Source organism: Pangasianodon hypophthalmus, chromosome 8 (assembly GCF_027358585.1).
Source record: "Pangasianodon hypophthalmus isolate fPanHyp1 chromosome 8, fPanHyp1.pri, whole genome shotgun sequence".
Classification (NCBI taxonomy): domain Eukaryota; kingdom Metazoa; phylum Chordata; class Actinopteri; order Siluriformes; family Pangasiidae; genus Pangasianodon; species Pangasianodon hypophthalmus.
This window is the reverse complement of record NC_069717.1, coordinates 7,734,943-7,751,256: the sequence shown is the minus strand read 5'-3', so window position 1 is coordinate 7,751,256 and position 16,314 is coordinate 7,734,943. Positions and strand designations below refer to the sequence as shown.

General features: G+C 39.1%; 1 protein-coding gene across 2 annotated transcripts in view; it reads left to right on the top strand.

The window, feature by feature from the left end:
- Nucleotides 1–3,975: 3,975 nt before the first annotated feature.
- The window catches only part of mgll (monoglyceride lipase), a 29,481-nt gene continuing 17,142 nt past the window's right edge, over nucleotides 3,976–16,314 (top strand). Inside the window, exons 1-3 of one of the 2 annotated variants that reach the window (XM_026920256.3) lie at nucleotides 3,976–4,170; nucleotides 5,097–5,241; nucleotides 15,386–15,492. In XM_026920256.3, coding sequence (XP_026776057.1) covers nucleotides 5,117–5,241; nucleotides 15,386–15,492 — 232 coding nt within the window. In that variant the 5' untranslated portion in view covers nucleotides 3,976–4,170; nucleotides 5,097–5,116. Of the gene's footprint in view, nucleotides 4,171–4,229; nucleotides 5,242–15,385; nucleotides 15,493–16,314 lie in introns of those variants that run through there. The other variant, XM_026920250.3, reaches the window with a different exon arrangement.

Sequence of the window (16,314 nt, the reverse complement as noted above, 5' to 3'; positions counted from 1 at the left end):
CTACTGCACAGTATAAGAAGCTTCATCAGTGGCTGTATAGTATATACTATACTGTATATACAGTCTATAAAACACTAACCAGGAAAACTAACCAGGGTGAGTGTATGAAGGGCACTTTTTATTTTGTGTATTTATAAAAAATGGATTTTTGATTAAACTGTGGACTGGAATGGCAAGGAAATGCCTGTCCTTTAAAAATGTGTTAGCTGTGGTTTCTGTACGGAAATGCATTTTAATTTGATTTGTCCCAGAAACCCAGGGCATATTTATTCGATTATTCATCTTAAAGCATATTATTCAAAAACTAAGATGAATTATTAACTGCAGTGAAACTAGCATGTGGTTAAAAGAGTGAGGAACGATTGAACCCAATGTGAAACACCTAAATGTTTAGGCACTGTGTCTCTAAAGCAGCAGCTGTTATGATGGACCAGAAGTGGAGGAAAAAAAGTGACAGCAAAAGTATGCACATATGAGTAACATCTGTGTTCTCTCCTCTTTTTCCACAGTCTGATAAGTCCACTCATTTCTGAACCTGAATCCATCTGATACATGGACAATCCTGAATGTGGCGAGAAATATGTGATAAATCTAGAAACTAACACCTTTTTAAATCAATCTGTTACCAATAATTAGTTTTTACTTGTATATGTCTGTAAATTCATCTCATTAATAAATGGCAAATAGGTGGAATTCATGGTACCACCATGATATAATGTATAAACATCAGCATGTTATTATAAGAGTATACATAATTTATATACCACAAAGGATTCAGTGTGCCATCTTTCAGAAAGTCACTGAGGACATGATATTAAATCCAAGACTACGATGGATTTGATGCATTAAATTGGCCCTAAATGTATACATATAGTGCATTAACACATTACCTTCATAGGTAAAATAAATTATAGACAAATTTGTATTAATGTTATTTATTCCACAGCACTGTTGATTCATTTCCTATAACAGCAGCTTTGACAATATAAAGCATATAAATCACAAGTTTTTATTATTTGTGTTCTAATGCATTATCATGTCTATTGTAAAAGCTTATTCACAGGGACTTGCATGGCAGATGCATTACATAATCTAAGTAATAATAAAAAATTTAAATACGTTTTGTTATTTAACAAAAAAAAGCTGTTGATACAGTGAAGCTTTTTGTGAAGAGACGTATATTTAGCATTTTTGAAACGAGTCTCCAGTGTCCAGCGCTTTGTACCAGAGGTTCAGACACAGGAAAGTCCTCAGGGCAGTAATAAACTGAATGCTTATTACTGTTTTGGCTTACTACCTTCAAGAGGGAGAAAAACAGAAAGGCTGAGGCTGAACGACTGATTATAGCTGCTATAAGTGGTAACAGCAACAAACTATCATTCCACAACATTAAATGTAACTATAAGTGGGAAAAAGTATGACATGTTTTATTCCTTGAGATATATGACCTTTAAAAAGTAGAGGGTAAGGACTACTTTATGCAGTTGGACAAATACCTATGCCAATAACTGTACATTCATTATAAAACGCTATTTCTGTCTACACCCTAATAGAGCTACCATCTCTGTGTATCATCACTCTTTCAAAGAAGAGCACTCAGATAACATTTTTTTTTTTTCATTGTTCCACCATTGTCTCCTAACAGTTCTCATTATGGAAAAGTATGGGGCTGATATTAATGATTAATAATTTTAGTGTTTATGTTTTTTACGCACACTAATATATCTGTACATTACAGGTTTTCGACTTCCAGATATGCAGCATGTGGGTAAAGCTTGTAACCAGCTGACTCCACACATTCTGGTTTCAGGTCGGGGGGCTAAAAGTGTTTCTACAACTGGAATAATCATGGCAATAAAAGATACCTTGTTAAAATTGTGATTTGCAACATTGCCATGCAGTGGATCTACATGGTTTCTTTGTTTTATCCTTTTGTTTACATTTTTTGGCTCAGATTTTAGCTCCGCCTTCAGCTGGAACCAAGTTGTTCAGCTCTACTTCTTTTCCTCAAACGGCAATTTACATGGCATGTAGTTTTAACAGAGGGGGTCGGGTCGATTAAGGGTAAAGGGAAGGCTTTTTAGTGTTTTCAATGCAATTGCAATTTGTCTCTCATTCAGCAAGGGACTCTAAACATTATAAACTGCTCCTTAAATTGTTCCTAGCATGGCCAGGACCCCTAAAATGAGGACAAAAAAATGCGATTAAAACAAAAAAGCTGTATAATACATTCAAGTTGCAACCAATTTGAACTAAAGGTCAAGTGTAAATTAATAAAGAAATGTTCTTCTGACCAGACTGTGCCTATCTGTTATATTGGAGCGTTAACAATAAAATTGCTTTATCTTTTATTTGAGCACTACATATGTAATACAATAGCCCCCACGCTGTTGTGCTGGATATGTAGCCCATTTATACCTTCAGATGATATTAATTAGCTATAAATGTCATTGATTTTGAACCAACTAAAACACCCACCTTTTTCCTGTAGTTGAACTACATCATGCTCAAACCCATTAAGTTATTTCAATCATTTATCACAGCATAAAAAATAGGCATAATAAGTGAAATAGTATTGGCACTGTGTTCCACTAGGTGGTGTCGCAGCACCCTTGTGCTATTTATTTTGTTAAAGTTGATGTCAATGTCAACTCTATTATCAATATATATATGCTGTATATTTTGCATACACGAAATGAGGTAGTGAATCCTTCAGTGCTACATTACATACTTCAAATGAAAAAGACACTATTGTCTACTGGAATACAATCTATTATATAATAAAAAGAAAACAGAAGGTGGGTATATTGTCAGCTGAAACTGAGGATATCATTTATGAAATGTAGTTTTAGTGACCTTTTAACAGGAAGTGGTGTTCCACAAAATTCTGCATAAAGATATTACATTGCAAGTGCAAGCTTTTTGGTCTTGACTCCTTAAAGTCAAAGTCAAGTGACACCCATCAACACCAACCCAAAGACACTCGGTCCTTCACAGAAAAATGACCACTGTTAATTAATTACACCACAGCACAACTGAGTTCTCCATTCTGAATGGTCAGAACTGTTGATTCATTTTCTGTGACAGTGGTACTACTAGTATTGCCGGCTGCAAGGTTTATATTAATGCACCCTTTCTATCTTTTCTATAATAACAATTTACAAAGGGATTAGTCACTTACACAGGAATTAGTAACTAACACGGGGATTAGTATGGACACTCCACCTAAATGGATTAAAAAACATGTGTCATCAAGAACAAAGTTTTCTGTGATGGGTGTGTGTGTGTGTGTGTGTGTTTGTGTGTGTGAGAGAGAGAGAGAGAGAGAGATGTGTGTGTGTGTGTGTGTGTGAGAGAGAGAGAGAGAGAGAGAGGGGGAGACAGGTGTGTGTGTGCGTGTGTGTGTGTGTGTGTGTGTGTGTGTGAATGAGAGAGAAAGACAGAGAGAGACACGTGTGTGTGTGTGTGTGAGAGAGAGAGAGAAAGACAGAGAGAGAGACGTGTGTATGTATGTGTGAGAGAGAGAGAGAGAGACGGGTGTGTGTGTGAGAGAGAGAGAGAGAGAGAAAGACAGAGAGAGAGACGTGTGTATGTATGTGTGTGAGAGAGAGAGAGAGAGAGAGAGAGGGAGACAGGTGTGTGTGTGCGTGTGTGTGTGTGAGAGAGAGAGAGAGAGACAGAGAGAGACACGTGTGTGTGTGAGAGAGAGAGAGAAAAAGAGAGAGAGAGAGACGTGTGTATGTGTATGTGTGTGTGTGCGTGTGAGAGAGAGAGAGAGAGAGACGGGTGTGTGTGTGTGTGAGAGAGAGAGAGAGAGAGAGAGAAAGAGAGAGAGAGACGTGTGTATGTGTATGTGTACGTGTGTGTGTGTGAGAGAGAGAGAGAGAGAGAGAGAGAGAGACGGGTGTATGTGTGTGAGAGAGAGAGAGAGAGAGAGAGAGAGAGAGACGGGTGTGTGTGTGTGTGTGTGTGTGTGTGTTTGGGGGTGGGGGTGTGTGTGTGAGAGGGTGGCTGTAGTGCTGTACTGGTGTTTCCTCCACCCTCCAGAGGCAGCATCTGTAGGGCGCTCGGAGCTCGCAGTGCTTTTCCATGCACACTACCGCTCAGGCAGCGCACCGGCTCTCAGCCTCGTCAGGATTCTCTGCTGTTAGTCTACTTGGATTCATTCAGGTGAGTCAAGTGGCCCGACTCCTTGTTTTTTATTTCCTGTGTCTAATTCTCAGCCATGATTTTTATTCTTTCGTTTTTATTATAGATTATTATCATAGAAGCTGCTTTAGACTGAAGTTGTTAGGCTGCATTCATTCCCTGGTGTGTCAGAGGGCGTTTTAAATTTTGCGTTAATAATCATTTCTGGGAAGGATTAAATGTGCGCAAAAGAAAAAACAAATCAGTAGAGACACACAAAAATCTCCAGTGTAGAATTTTCCCAGCACTGGTGCCAGCACTGATTCCTCTGAGCTGTCATCCATGAACTAGTGTGTGTTTAAAGTTGAAGCAGAATGTCAGTGTTGAATTACTTGTTGTCCCAGATAAATCCCACTGGAATGAACCAGCACTGCGGGTGTTTGTTTAGATTTTGCGGTGGAGAATTAATGTGGAGTGTCGATCGGCAGTGTTTCCTGCGCTGGGCTGCTGTGTGTGTGTCTCTGTCTGTGTTGTCAGACTAGTCCCGAGTCAGCGGACAGGACCGCGGTCAGGCTATTTTTACTGCACTGCCACTGAGTTCATGCACTCTGTGCGTTCCGCAGATGTTCTCCCAGCCACAGGAAGCTGCTCTATGTCCGGACAATAGACTTTCAGTGAGACCTGTGTACTGTAGGTTTGCGTGTGCGCGCACGCGGGCGTGCATGTGTAGCCTATACAGTTATGTGCGCTTGCTTGTGCGTGCGCGAGTGTGAAGGTGACACTGTGACGTCACGTGCTGCTTGTAAGCCGACACACTCGGCCATTCGCTTGCTGAATGAATGAATGAATGAATGAATGAATGCACGTGAATAAGGCGATGAACGTGGCGGCGGTGTGCGCGCTGATGGCGGTGCTGTCGTGCTGGCACGGCGCGGACCTGCTCTCACTGCTCGGTGCGTTTGTTGCAGACGCGCTGCTCGGCGCTGCCATGCCGGAAGCGGAGGGATCAGGCCGGACTCCGCAGGGGGTCCCCTACAGCGAGCTACCGCACATCATCAACGCTGACGGACTGCACCTGTTCTGCCGCTACTGGGAACCGGAAGGAGCGCCGAAGTGAGTGATGCACGCGACACGCTTCACAGTGTTGTGATATAAAACACCTCCCCGTTAGCTCCCTATAAACTCCTGAGACAGGGAGAAATGTAGGCTACGTCCCAAACCACCATCATAGACTACTACTGCACTAAGTAGGACAGCAGAATAGTGCACTCTCAGAAATAAAGGTACCAAACTGTATTTTATGTTGCTGTGGTGGCATCATCAAGGGTGCATCTTTTGTACCTGTAGTAGGCTATGTATATCTTTCACCTGGAAACATGAATAAGGACTACTTTAATCTAATAGCGACACCACATGCACTTTCCCACGTAAAAAGATTGGCTACATACTACAAAAGATGCACCCTTAGTGGCACCACCCCAGCAACAAGGACAAGTACAGTTTGGTACCTTTATTTTTGTGGATGAAGGTCAGTGTCAGCTGTGGTAGCTTAAACTCTTAAAGGATTTCTCAGGTGTTCATTGCATAATTAAGGAAGGGTTCTTTGTTTCCTAAAGAAGTTTTATTTGTACCTGGTAGGGAAATAGTCTGCTGTAGGGTTTTGCATAGAACCTTGGAGTGTTTCCTCAGAGGAACAGGGAAAAGAACACTTAAAATTCTCAATTTGACTTTTTGCATTCATGAATTTGAACATACTCTGTGTCTAAAATGGTGGCCTGCTCCCTATTCCTGACTAGTGTCCAAGTGCATTATGGGTATTCTGTACCTGCTAGGGAGCATCAGTTGAATCCTAATCTATTTCAGTGCATTGTGCAGAAGATATTCTCTATTACATTGTCAGACATGGCTGCAAAATGGCAATACTCCCAAAATAGTGCACTATATTGTATATTCTATTCAAAATAGTACCCTATCATTACAAACAGAAACAGCAAAGTATATTGTAGTTGCTCTGAATGAACCCTATAGGCAGGTTTGCCAGTTCAGCATAAAATATCAAAACTTAACATCCTCCTCATCCAAACCCTATACACAGCCCAACATCCCTATTTTTTACTAAACGTATTGACTAACTTTCCATACTGATGTGGCCAGAAACATGATGTTGGGAGGCTACAGTATAGTGGGGCTTTATGACGGAAACTGGGTCAGAATTGAAAGCTCTTATCTCAGGTTACCAGGTTACACATTCAGGAAATTAATATTGGTGTGCTGTGTGCTGCTGCTTTTTTTTTTTTTTTACTGTTTATTAGTAGTAGTAGCCTACAGGAGTATGTGGTGTACAATGTATCCATATGTCACATATAAACACACAAGTTAGATTAGTCAGTGCTCTCCACCACCATCATCAAAACACCAACTGAGGGAATATCCTTGAATGGCATGTATATACTGTATATATTTTTACAGTGTGTGGTGTATATACAGTAAGCACTGCCCACAATCCATACCTTAGGGGAGCCAGAGGCTAATTAGCAATTTACAGAAACACAAAAAAACAAGACTAAAATCAACAATACTCTAGTCAACCAGGCCAAGCAAAAGCCTACCTTACCAACAAAGAATAAAGCCAAGACAGAAAAAAAACTCGACGCACACTGGTGCACTTGATGATGGTGATGAAGAACATTGTCTGATGATTAACATTATTTTCATACTCATACAACTATTCCCTGAGCCCTCGTGCACTGTGGATGGGGGTGGTGTCAACCTGGAAGAGACCACTTCCATCAGGTTAGAAATATTTCATCATCAAGAACTTTGTATTGATTTGCAGTGACACTTTTCTCTAAGGGGCAGCCCTAAACTGCAAAATGACCGAACAAATACTGTCCATTCATGCATAACCTGTTTTTTTTTTTTTTGAGAGACAGATACGTGACTCTTAGGTGTGTATTTCTATTATGCAAATACCTTGTTGATGAGAGAGATCAGAGGAGAATGGCCAGGCTAGTTCGACCTGACAGGAATGTTGTGGTAATTAAAATAACCACGCATTACAACAGTGGAGAGCAGAAAAGCATCTCAGAAATGCACAACACCTCAGATCTTAAGGCAGATGAGCTAAAAGAGCAGAAGATAATATCGGATTCCACTCCTGTCAGCCAAGACTACAGTGGGCACAGGCTCACCGAAACTGGACAGTTGAGCAGTTTATAATCTTCATCTGTGCTGCTGCTGCTGCTGCCATTTGATTGGCTGATTAGATAACTGCATGAATGAGCAGGGTTACAAGAGTTCCTGTTAAGTGGCTGGAAGGTGTGCGACATATATAAAAGTAAATATACTGTAGTTTTATGCATTTTTATGTACAGATATGTACATATTGAAATAGTATGTGGTACAGTAATATACTATTATATCTTACAATATATCTCATTAACCATAAGGAGAAACGTTTAACAGCATTTCTGGTCCATATTGTTCCAGTAGAGAGATGAGTTCAAGGTTGATTGTGACTTTTTTTTTTTTTTCAGCCAGATTCAGATGAGTTCATCATTGTTGTTTTACAGTGCTGTGCGAGCCAACAGAAAGTGTGTGCCAGAACTCATTGATTATCTGAGATAGCTTACTCAGGGTTGCCAGATTGAATGGACTGTTTCCAACTCACTAAAAACCAGGCCAAACCTGTAACATTGCCAAATTATATCCCAAGGGCAGTTTTCGATGCTCAGTATGATTGAAAATAATCCAACTGAATGGAAAAGCACTGCATTGTGCTCATGTGATTCTCCTCTCTAGAGGATGAGCGAAGCCTGGAGAAGGAAAGTGATTATTTCTTTTCTGTATAATTTACTTACATAGCCAAATTTAGAGCTCCTTCATACTTTATATATCTTCAGGTATCTCACACGGACATGTTTATAACACAACATGTTTGTACCTATATATATAAATTGTAAATTTGCTGTTAGACCCTTTAGTGAACTCCTCTTTAAAATAGGATGTGTTGAAAGCCATATGCTTTTCACTACCATCTTGTGACACCTCTGCAAAGCATGAGATGTACACACACATACACATTCATCTCAGTACTGAAAAAACCCACACATATGAGAAATTTCAAGTGAAAATTATCCACTGCTGTCATACAAGGCTGTGTGTGTGGGGGGGGAGGATGAGATCAAACACAAACACAGTGAATTAACTCATAGATCTCTAAATGTAAGCACTATAAAACTCATCACTATTCTCTAAATAAGAATGTCACGTACACTCCAACTCAAAGTGTGTGTGTGTGTGTGGGTGTGTGTGTGAGTCACTTGTGAGTGCTTTACTGTCCCTGTAGACTGTTATAGTACTTCCCCTTTTGAGCACATGCACTCACACTTGAGCAACATTTTGAGTTGGCGTGTATGTGTGACACAAAGTGTGTGTATATGTCACACTTTTTGCCATAAATTCATTATTACCTCCACATTGTGCTTGCAGGTTAAATTGGAGCTCCCACAGATAGCACGAGATTTATGTGTGTGTGTGTGTGTGTGTGTGTAAATGTGGCCATGTCTCATGCTTGCACTAACTCTTTCCTGCTGTTTCCGCGGCAACTATTCAGCCTCCTGTCACTGTGGCACAACCCCGGTGATGTGCTGTTACCCTAGTAACCACCTCACCCCATCTGTGTCAAGCTAATGTAATGACTTATGCTAATGACCATAGGTCAGTGTCACTGCAGACCACATGAGATGACCGTGTGTGTGTGTGCATATGCTGTGTGCACATGGACATATGTATCCGCATAAACCATAGAACAAAGCGATAATCCAGCTAAAATGTGTTTGTTTTGGAAAAACTTCATCCTCTCAGTCTCAAGTTCAAATCCACTTGCATGGCTACAGGCGAGATAAAGGAGCAGAGATTAGTACACACATGTGGATTAATCACACAGCTCAGAGGATTGTAGAACTGGACTGTAGATCCAGTTTCCATTATTATTTCTGTAAAAATCACAATTAAACCTGTTTCATTTCCATCATACATACACATACAGAGGTGCCAGAATATACAACTGCACTACATTAGCGATCAGACCAAAAATGAAAAAATATTCGTCCAGGATGTGGCATGTGAAAGATGCACATTTGCAGTAAATTTTGCTTTGCTTGATTTTATCTAGGAGAAACTTGTCAGTCAATAGAAAAAAAAAAGGTTAGTATTTTGCATTTCTATATTAATAAACAAGCACAGGCAAAATTTGTCTTATGTATTGAGCTACTTTAAGTTGCTGTTTCTGCAGCCAAGTTTATTAATTTGCTTAATGTTTTCCTTTCATGTCAGTAATAAAAATGTAAAGACTTTTATTTGACCGAAGTCTGCATACTTATATGATATATACTTATTTATCATGTGCAACATCTGACATGGACTGGACTGTAGATCAGACATCCACTGTGTTCATTATGTAACAGTGTATAAAGTAAGCTTATACACTCAGCTGGTTGCTTATAAATCCAACCATTTCTGCAGATTGCACTTTAAAATTAGTTAGCATTGTTAGCTGTTAGCATTGAGCCATCCCATCCACTAAAATCAGGTTTTTGTGGTAAAATTCAGATTTCTGTCTCTGCTTGCTAGGATTTTCAGTGTTTATGCCACTGCAGATATGTTCAAATGTAAACGCACAGAAACACACACAAAACAGGTTCTTTCATACCTTCAGCCAACAGATCAAATCTCTTAAACCTTAAACATGAGTGATGAACGAAGTGACTGTGTTCAAGTCCCACTAAAGTATTTCATTAAAAATTAAGCTGCTTTTAGGTCAAATCATCAAGTACAGACAGTGATCCAGGAAGACGTTACATCCACAGATACAGTGCCATGAGAAAGAAAATTAGGTCAACACAGTTGAACGTTGCCATTTGGGGGAAAAAAAATGATTTAGAGGATCAGACTAAGCTAGTTTCACGGCAAATTTTTTTTAAAAAACTATTTTTAACTATTTCACCAAAAGTTCTCTGTATATATATATATATACTACATATTTTCTCTTTACAAATAATGCATATGTAATGCAGGAGTCAAGCTTGAGACAGTGACAAGAGATAAGAAAAATGGTATAACCGGTTGTAGGGGTGTTTGTTTGAAAGTGGAGCCTGAGCATAAGGTCATTGCTGCTAGAGGTCAGCGGTGCCTTTTTCTAGGACAGAAGGGTGTGTGTGTGTATGTGTGTGTGTCCATGCTGGGTTCCATTGTTGGTCTGGAGTCGTAGGGCTCTGCCTGCTATGAGTGCTAGAAATTAACTTATGACTGATCTGTGTATAATGAACCAGAAGGTGGAACAGGAACCCCTGTCATTGTTGTTTTTTCTTAATATTCAGAACTGAAACAAATGATACACCCCAAATTGACACCCTATAAGAAGAAAAATATATAAAATAAAAATGACAAATTTCCACTCAAAAATTATTTAAAATACAAAATATAAACGCATAAAATCTCTTTTCAGACATCAACATATTGAAAGCTAAAGTACTTTCAACAAAAAGAAACAGATGGTTGTTGCCTTCATATAAAAATACAATTAAAATTCAAATGAAATCATAATAAAACACATAGACTTAAAAATAAAGTCTGGAACAGTTGAAAGATTTAACAGCTTTTAGTTGTATGGCAGTGTCAAAGTGTTATTTTGGGGAGAAAAGTACATTAAAGCTTTAAAGTTTCAAAAACTCATTAAGATTTTATTTATGTCTTGATGGCATGGGATGTTGAAAACAACTATTTGGGTCATTGAAACTGGATATGTTGAACTGATAGTTCCAGTAACTCCTCAAACAAATACACACACACATACACACACACATACACATGCATATATTCTCTCACCTGCTACACTTAGATTTCATACTAATTTTGATTTAAATTCCAGTTCCTCATGAAAAGGATATGAAATTATGAGCAATTCAGACTCAACCTGTTTCAATGTTCCATTTCCCCCCTTAAGTGCTTTGACACCTGATCCTGCTCTTATAATTGTCAGTGTGAAAAACTTTAGTGTCCAGTCCTAACGATGTCACGTGAGGCCAAAGAGGACGGATATGGGTAAAAGTTTAACAGACAGAAGAAATGCTGTTAGACTGGTTTACATCACTAATGATTGACAGATTGTTCGATAGATACGTCTGACAATGAACTCGTGAAATGGCACAAAAACAAGAGACTCAAGTCTAAAAAATAATGATGTCTTACTTTGCACTTGAGTTTGTCCTTATAATTAATATGCATGTATAATAATTATACAGCAACCTAAATATGGGAGATGTATCATTACATAAATACACACACATAAATGAGGTAAAGGATATTTTTGTGCTCTGTGGTGTGGTGTTTAAGAAGAAATCTTCAGTTACTTCTTAATTAGATTGGGAACAGCAAAAAAAAGTGGAGTGAATGTGTTTCACTGAGAGAGATGTAGAGAGAGAGAGAGAGAGAGAGAGAGAGAGAGAGAGAGATGGAATGTTAATCCAGCTTCATTAGCTCTGAACTCTGTCCTACTTTCCCTCATTATCTTGCTTTTTTCATCCTTCTCTCTGTCCCTCTCCCTCTCTTCCTCTCTCCTCCATCCTTAAACCTAATGAAGAGGGTCTTTGTGAGAAGATGCTATTCTCAGACCGCAGCCATTTATAAGTGTGAATAGTTTCTACTCAACTGTAGTGTGTGTGGGTGTGTGTGTGTGTGTGTGTGTGTGTGTGTTTGTGTGTGTCTCTGCAGTATCCCCCTAAGGGATGTAGATTGCCATCTGCAATACTTAACATGTTCTTTATTTCCAACTGAAAAACGTGAAATGCTGTAAACACCCATGTATTCTCACACATAGATGTTTACGACAGGCAGAAAATGTGGAAGCAAGCAATGATTTTCAAAATTGCTAAGCAATTAAGTCAATTTGCACAGCACAGCATGTTCACTGACATTTCGTTTACCCAAAGAAATTAGTTTTTACCTCATTTTCCCACAGTATAGTCATTGCCAATTCCCATCCATTCCCCTCTAATGTACGACGGTTACACAATCTGGGAAGATAAATGCTAACACACACCAGAACTTCTTTTCAAACTTTTTTCCTGCTACTGTTCATGACATAGGGCAGCTTAACAAGCATTTAGAGGAAGTTCACAGATGTCTGCGATTGGCTAGTATCATTTTGATTGGCTGAGGGATCCTTCTCTGTAATAACAGCCAATCACAGTGCACTTAAAAAAAGTTTTACAAAGCGGAAGCCTGGATTATAGTGTTGCAAAGCCATGGCACTTATGTAAACAAGACGTGAAATGTTTCAAATGAATATTCAAATGAATAACTAGTACTAGTTTTTTTTTGTTAGTACTAAATTGTCTTGTAGCTACAAGTTCCAAAGTGTAACTAGCCCATTTTGTGCAATTACCATTTATTACTACTAAATCTAACATATATTTGATTATATTTGAAAATTACCACTTAATGGCCAGGTGTCTATCACGTCCACCTTACACAGGCTTCAATTATTTCATTTGTAGAGCAAAGTAAATATGACATGCAAAATCAGATTAAGAATGAGTGAGTGGCACACTATTTTTACAGTTAGACATATCCTTTGGTCTTGTATAAATAAACGTATTACCCATGTTTAGAATATTTGTCATCAAAAAGCAAAGTTTCACATTTAGGCTATTGGCATGAAGACCCTAGTAAGTTGAAGTCACAGGACTTACTACAGGATCCAACAAAATAGTTACATTTCCAGTTATGTTTGATAAAGTCTAGTCTTACTTTAAATGAACGAAAAACATAGCTGTAAATTTCCTCTTGCTTCGGTAGACATTTTAAAATAACATTTTTGTTATTTTTTGCATAATAATAGACAACCAATCCCACGCACACTTCGACTGGTGAGATTCATTGTATAGCATTGTATATATATCATACAATGTCAAATCATGTATCCATAAAAAAACTATATGCTTATTACAGATCTATAATCAGTTATAAATATTACAGACTGGACCTTTAACAAACAAAACACAGAATGCACAGAATTCACATAGAAATCACAGACTGTCTGTAATGCACATGTGAGAATAACAAACATACTCACACAGAAACGCACTGTGTGTGTGTGTGTGTGTGTGTGAGTGTGTGTAGTTTTGTAGGTCAAAATCGGATTAGAAAGCCTGAGTCTCTGCAGAAGGGTGAAATCCATGAACCAGAGTGGGCAACGAGGACAGAGGGTGCTCTGTTTATATTTGTGTGTGTGTGTGTGTGTGTGTGTGTGTGTCCATTCCTCTGAGAAGATAGTCCTAAACTATATATAAAAGAAGCAAGTCCCAGCTTTCTGAGTAGAAAAGAGAGAGTGGGCACAGAACAGAAAGAAAAACAAAAATGTGTGTGTGTTTGTGTATGCAAGAAAGAGAGAGAAAGAGTGAGAATGTGTGTGAGCGCCAGATCTGATGCAGAACAGACGGCTGGACAAGCACCCATGTTTGGTAGAGAATTTTTTTTGTCAGGATGCCATTAGGCATCAGAACTGGAGATCATAACGACTGAGACGACCCACTTAATTAGTCTGCATGAGAGTAAATGTTAGTAAACATTAGTAAATGTTTTTCTCTCATAAAACATTAGATTCTGAGTTAATGCGCCATCACTAAGCAGTCTGTTGCACCGGCCCCAATATTTGTGTGTGAGCATTGCATTAGCAAAAGTGTGTGCGTATGAATATGCCTTGCATTGCGTTAAGCTGTTACTCAGTCAGACTCATATTATTTGTGTTGCATTATTTAATATACAGTATTTTGCATGAAGGTAGTGTGCATCATAAACACATCATAAACAGATGGCAGATCTTGTGTGTTGCCCTGAATGGTATAAATACTGGTTAGAATATAATGTAATTAATGTAATGTTTCCATTACTAATAATTCATAATATCTGCCATAGTGTTTAACGTTATGACATCTTACATCACCTGCTCATTGTGACGAGTATGCTCTAGGTAGCATGCATTTACAATACCTACAGATGGTTGATAAATTGAAGGAAAAACCCAATGGCTCTGTTATGTTGTGGGAGGCATCTCTTTATTTTTCTGCCAATGGTTTGAGTTCACTTGTCCCCTTAGATGGAAGCCTCTCTGCACATCAGTACAAAGTTCTTCTGACCGATCACCAGTGGTCTCTTCCAGGATGATCCCACCCAGGACAGGAGGGCTCAATGAATGGACTGATGAGTTGAAAATTATTTAAATCATATTCTGAGGTCTCCACAGTCACTTGTTCTTAACTCTGTGGAATTTCATATTTAGCCAAAACAACATGGAGGTTTTTCATTTAGGTTTTAAACGTACCTAAACTGTCTTCCTGCAAAGATCATGTTGGGTAATGAGCCAGTTTAACAGTCAAAATATCTAAAACCTTGCTAGGTAAGTGTGATTTTCTCACACAGTGAATGTCACTCTATGATTGACTATATGCTGTAACAAAACTGACATAAGCGTCTACGATTCAGATACTTTTGAGCTGTCGAAATGTACCCAATGCTGCTTCACTGCATTTGGAATGGAATCTTATTTCATTTAAATTTTATTCCACATTTTCTCCCTAATTTAGCCTTGGCCATTTCCCACCACCAGTCAGGTTATACAACATTATACTACAACTACCAACTGGTGAGGGTGAAGGTTAACACATTCTTCCTCTGAGACAAGTGAAGACAGTCAACCACAACTTTTCCAACTGCTGCTCATGCTGCATCACAGAGCAGCGTAACACACTCAGAGGAAAACAATATCTGCCTCCTTATGCATGCGTGAGCTCACAGATGCCCATAATTCACTAGTTGTGCAGTGATTGACAGGGGAGAGTGTATATGCCAGTCCTCGGCCCTTGGACTCCTGGCCACTGATGGCTGTGGCATCTGATGATAGGATGAATGCTTTTTGGTTGTGTGACTCGGGAGCAGAATGACATTAAACGCAATTTTCTTTCCCTTTTAATTTTTGGGGTAATTAGATTTTAAAATGCTTTAACTTTACTCAACATTTACTAACATATTTCAGTTCAGGAAAGCCTGTAATTTTCAGGACTATATAGTAGAAAATTTCACCATGTGAAGAGTTTCCCCATGCTGCTACACATTTGTAACAAGGTTATGTCCGTCTTCTACAGCTTACAACTAAAGTGTTGCCTATTACTAAATATAGAATGTTTCTGTGTGCCAGGGCGCTGGTGTTTGTGGCACATGGAGCTGGAGAGCACTGCAGTGTGTACGCCGACGTCGCTCAGACACTGACCCAACACTCCCTGTTTGTGTTCGCCCATGACCATGGTGAGTAACATCCTAAGCAGCCAAAAATGATCCAACGGACACATTTATAGAACAGGAACAGCAGGCTTAATCCTAATTTTTCTGCAGTTAGTGTGTATGGAAGTTAAACTCTGTTATGAGTGTGAATAACTTGAACAGGCGGAGTATTGAAGAAAGAGAAGCGAATCACACAGCTGCATTTGATTGATTATATGCTGTTCTGCACTTGACGTGCCTGTCATGACTCATGCATAGAGATATGCTGCCAATGCATGCACACACAGACTCATACACACACACTCACAAACATAAATTCACAGCTATACAAAAATGAATCAATGTGAAGTGTCAGAAGATTAGAAAGATAGAGGGGGAGAGAGGACAATAAAACTGAGAGGACAAGGGAGAAAACAAGGGAGTGCAGGGAGGATGAAAGATGAAAAGGGAAAGAGGGGGTGAAGCATATCAAGGGAAAATATCAAGTGTACGTGCCCAGAATATTTTAAATGTCACTTGATGTTGGAGTGCCATGGTAACTAATGATTCATACAACAAAACCGTGTTCCAAGATAGAGATGTCTTGGTGTGTGTGTGTGTGTGTGTGTGTGTGTGTGTGTGTGTGCACGTGTGTGTGATTACTGGAACACAGTGTGTCGGGTCTCGAACTGTGTAGACACCTCTATTGAAAATCATAGGAGGCTCCATTAGACAAGCAATTTTCCTCTCAGTGGGTTTCACTTCACCCTCTCTTACACTTCCACCCTCTTTTCTTCTCTTCCTTTGTTCATTTCAGCGTCTGTTCCTTTACTTATTCTCAGTTATATTATTAATGTGTGGGTGTTT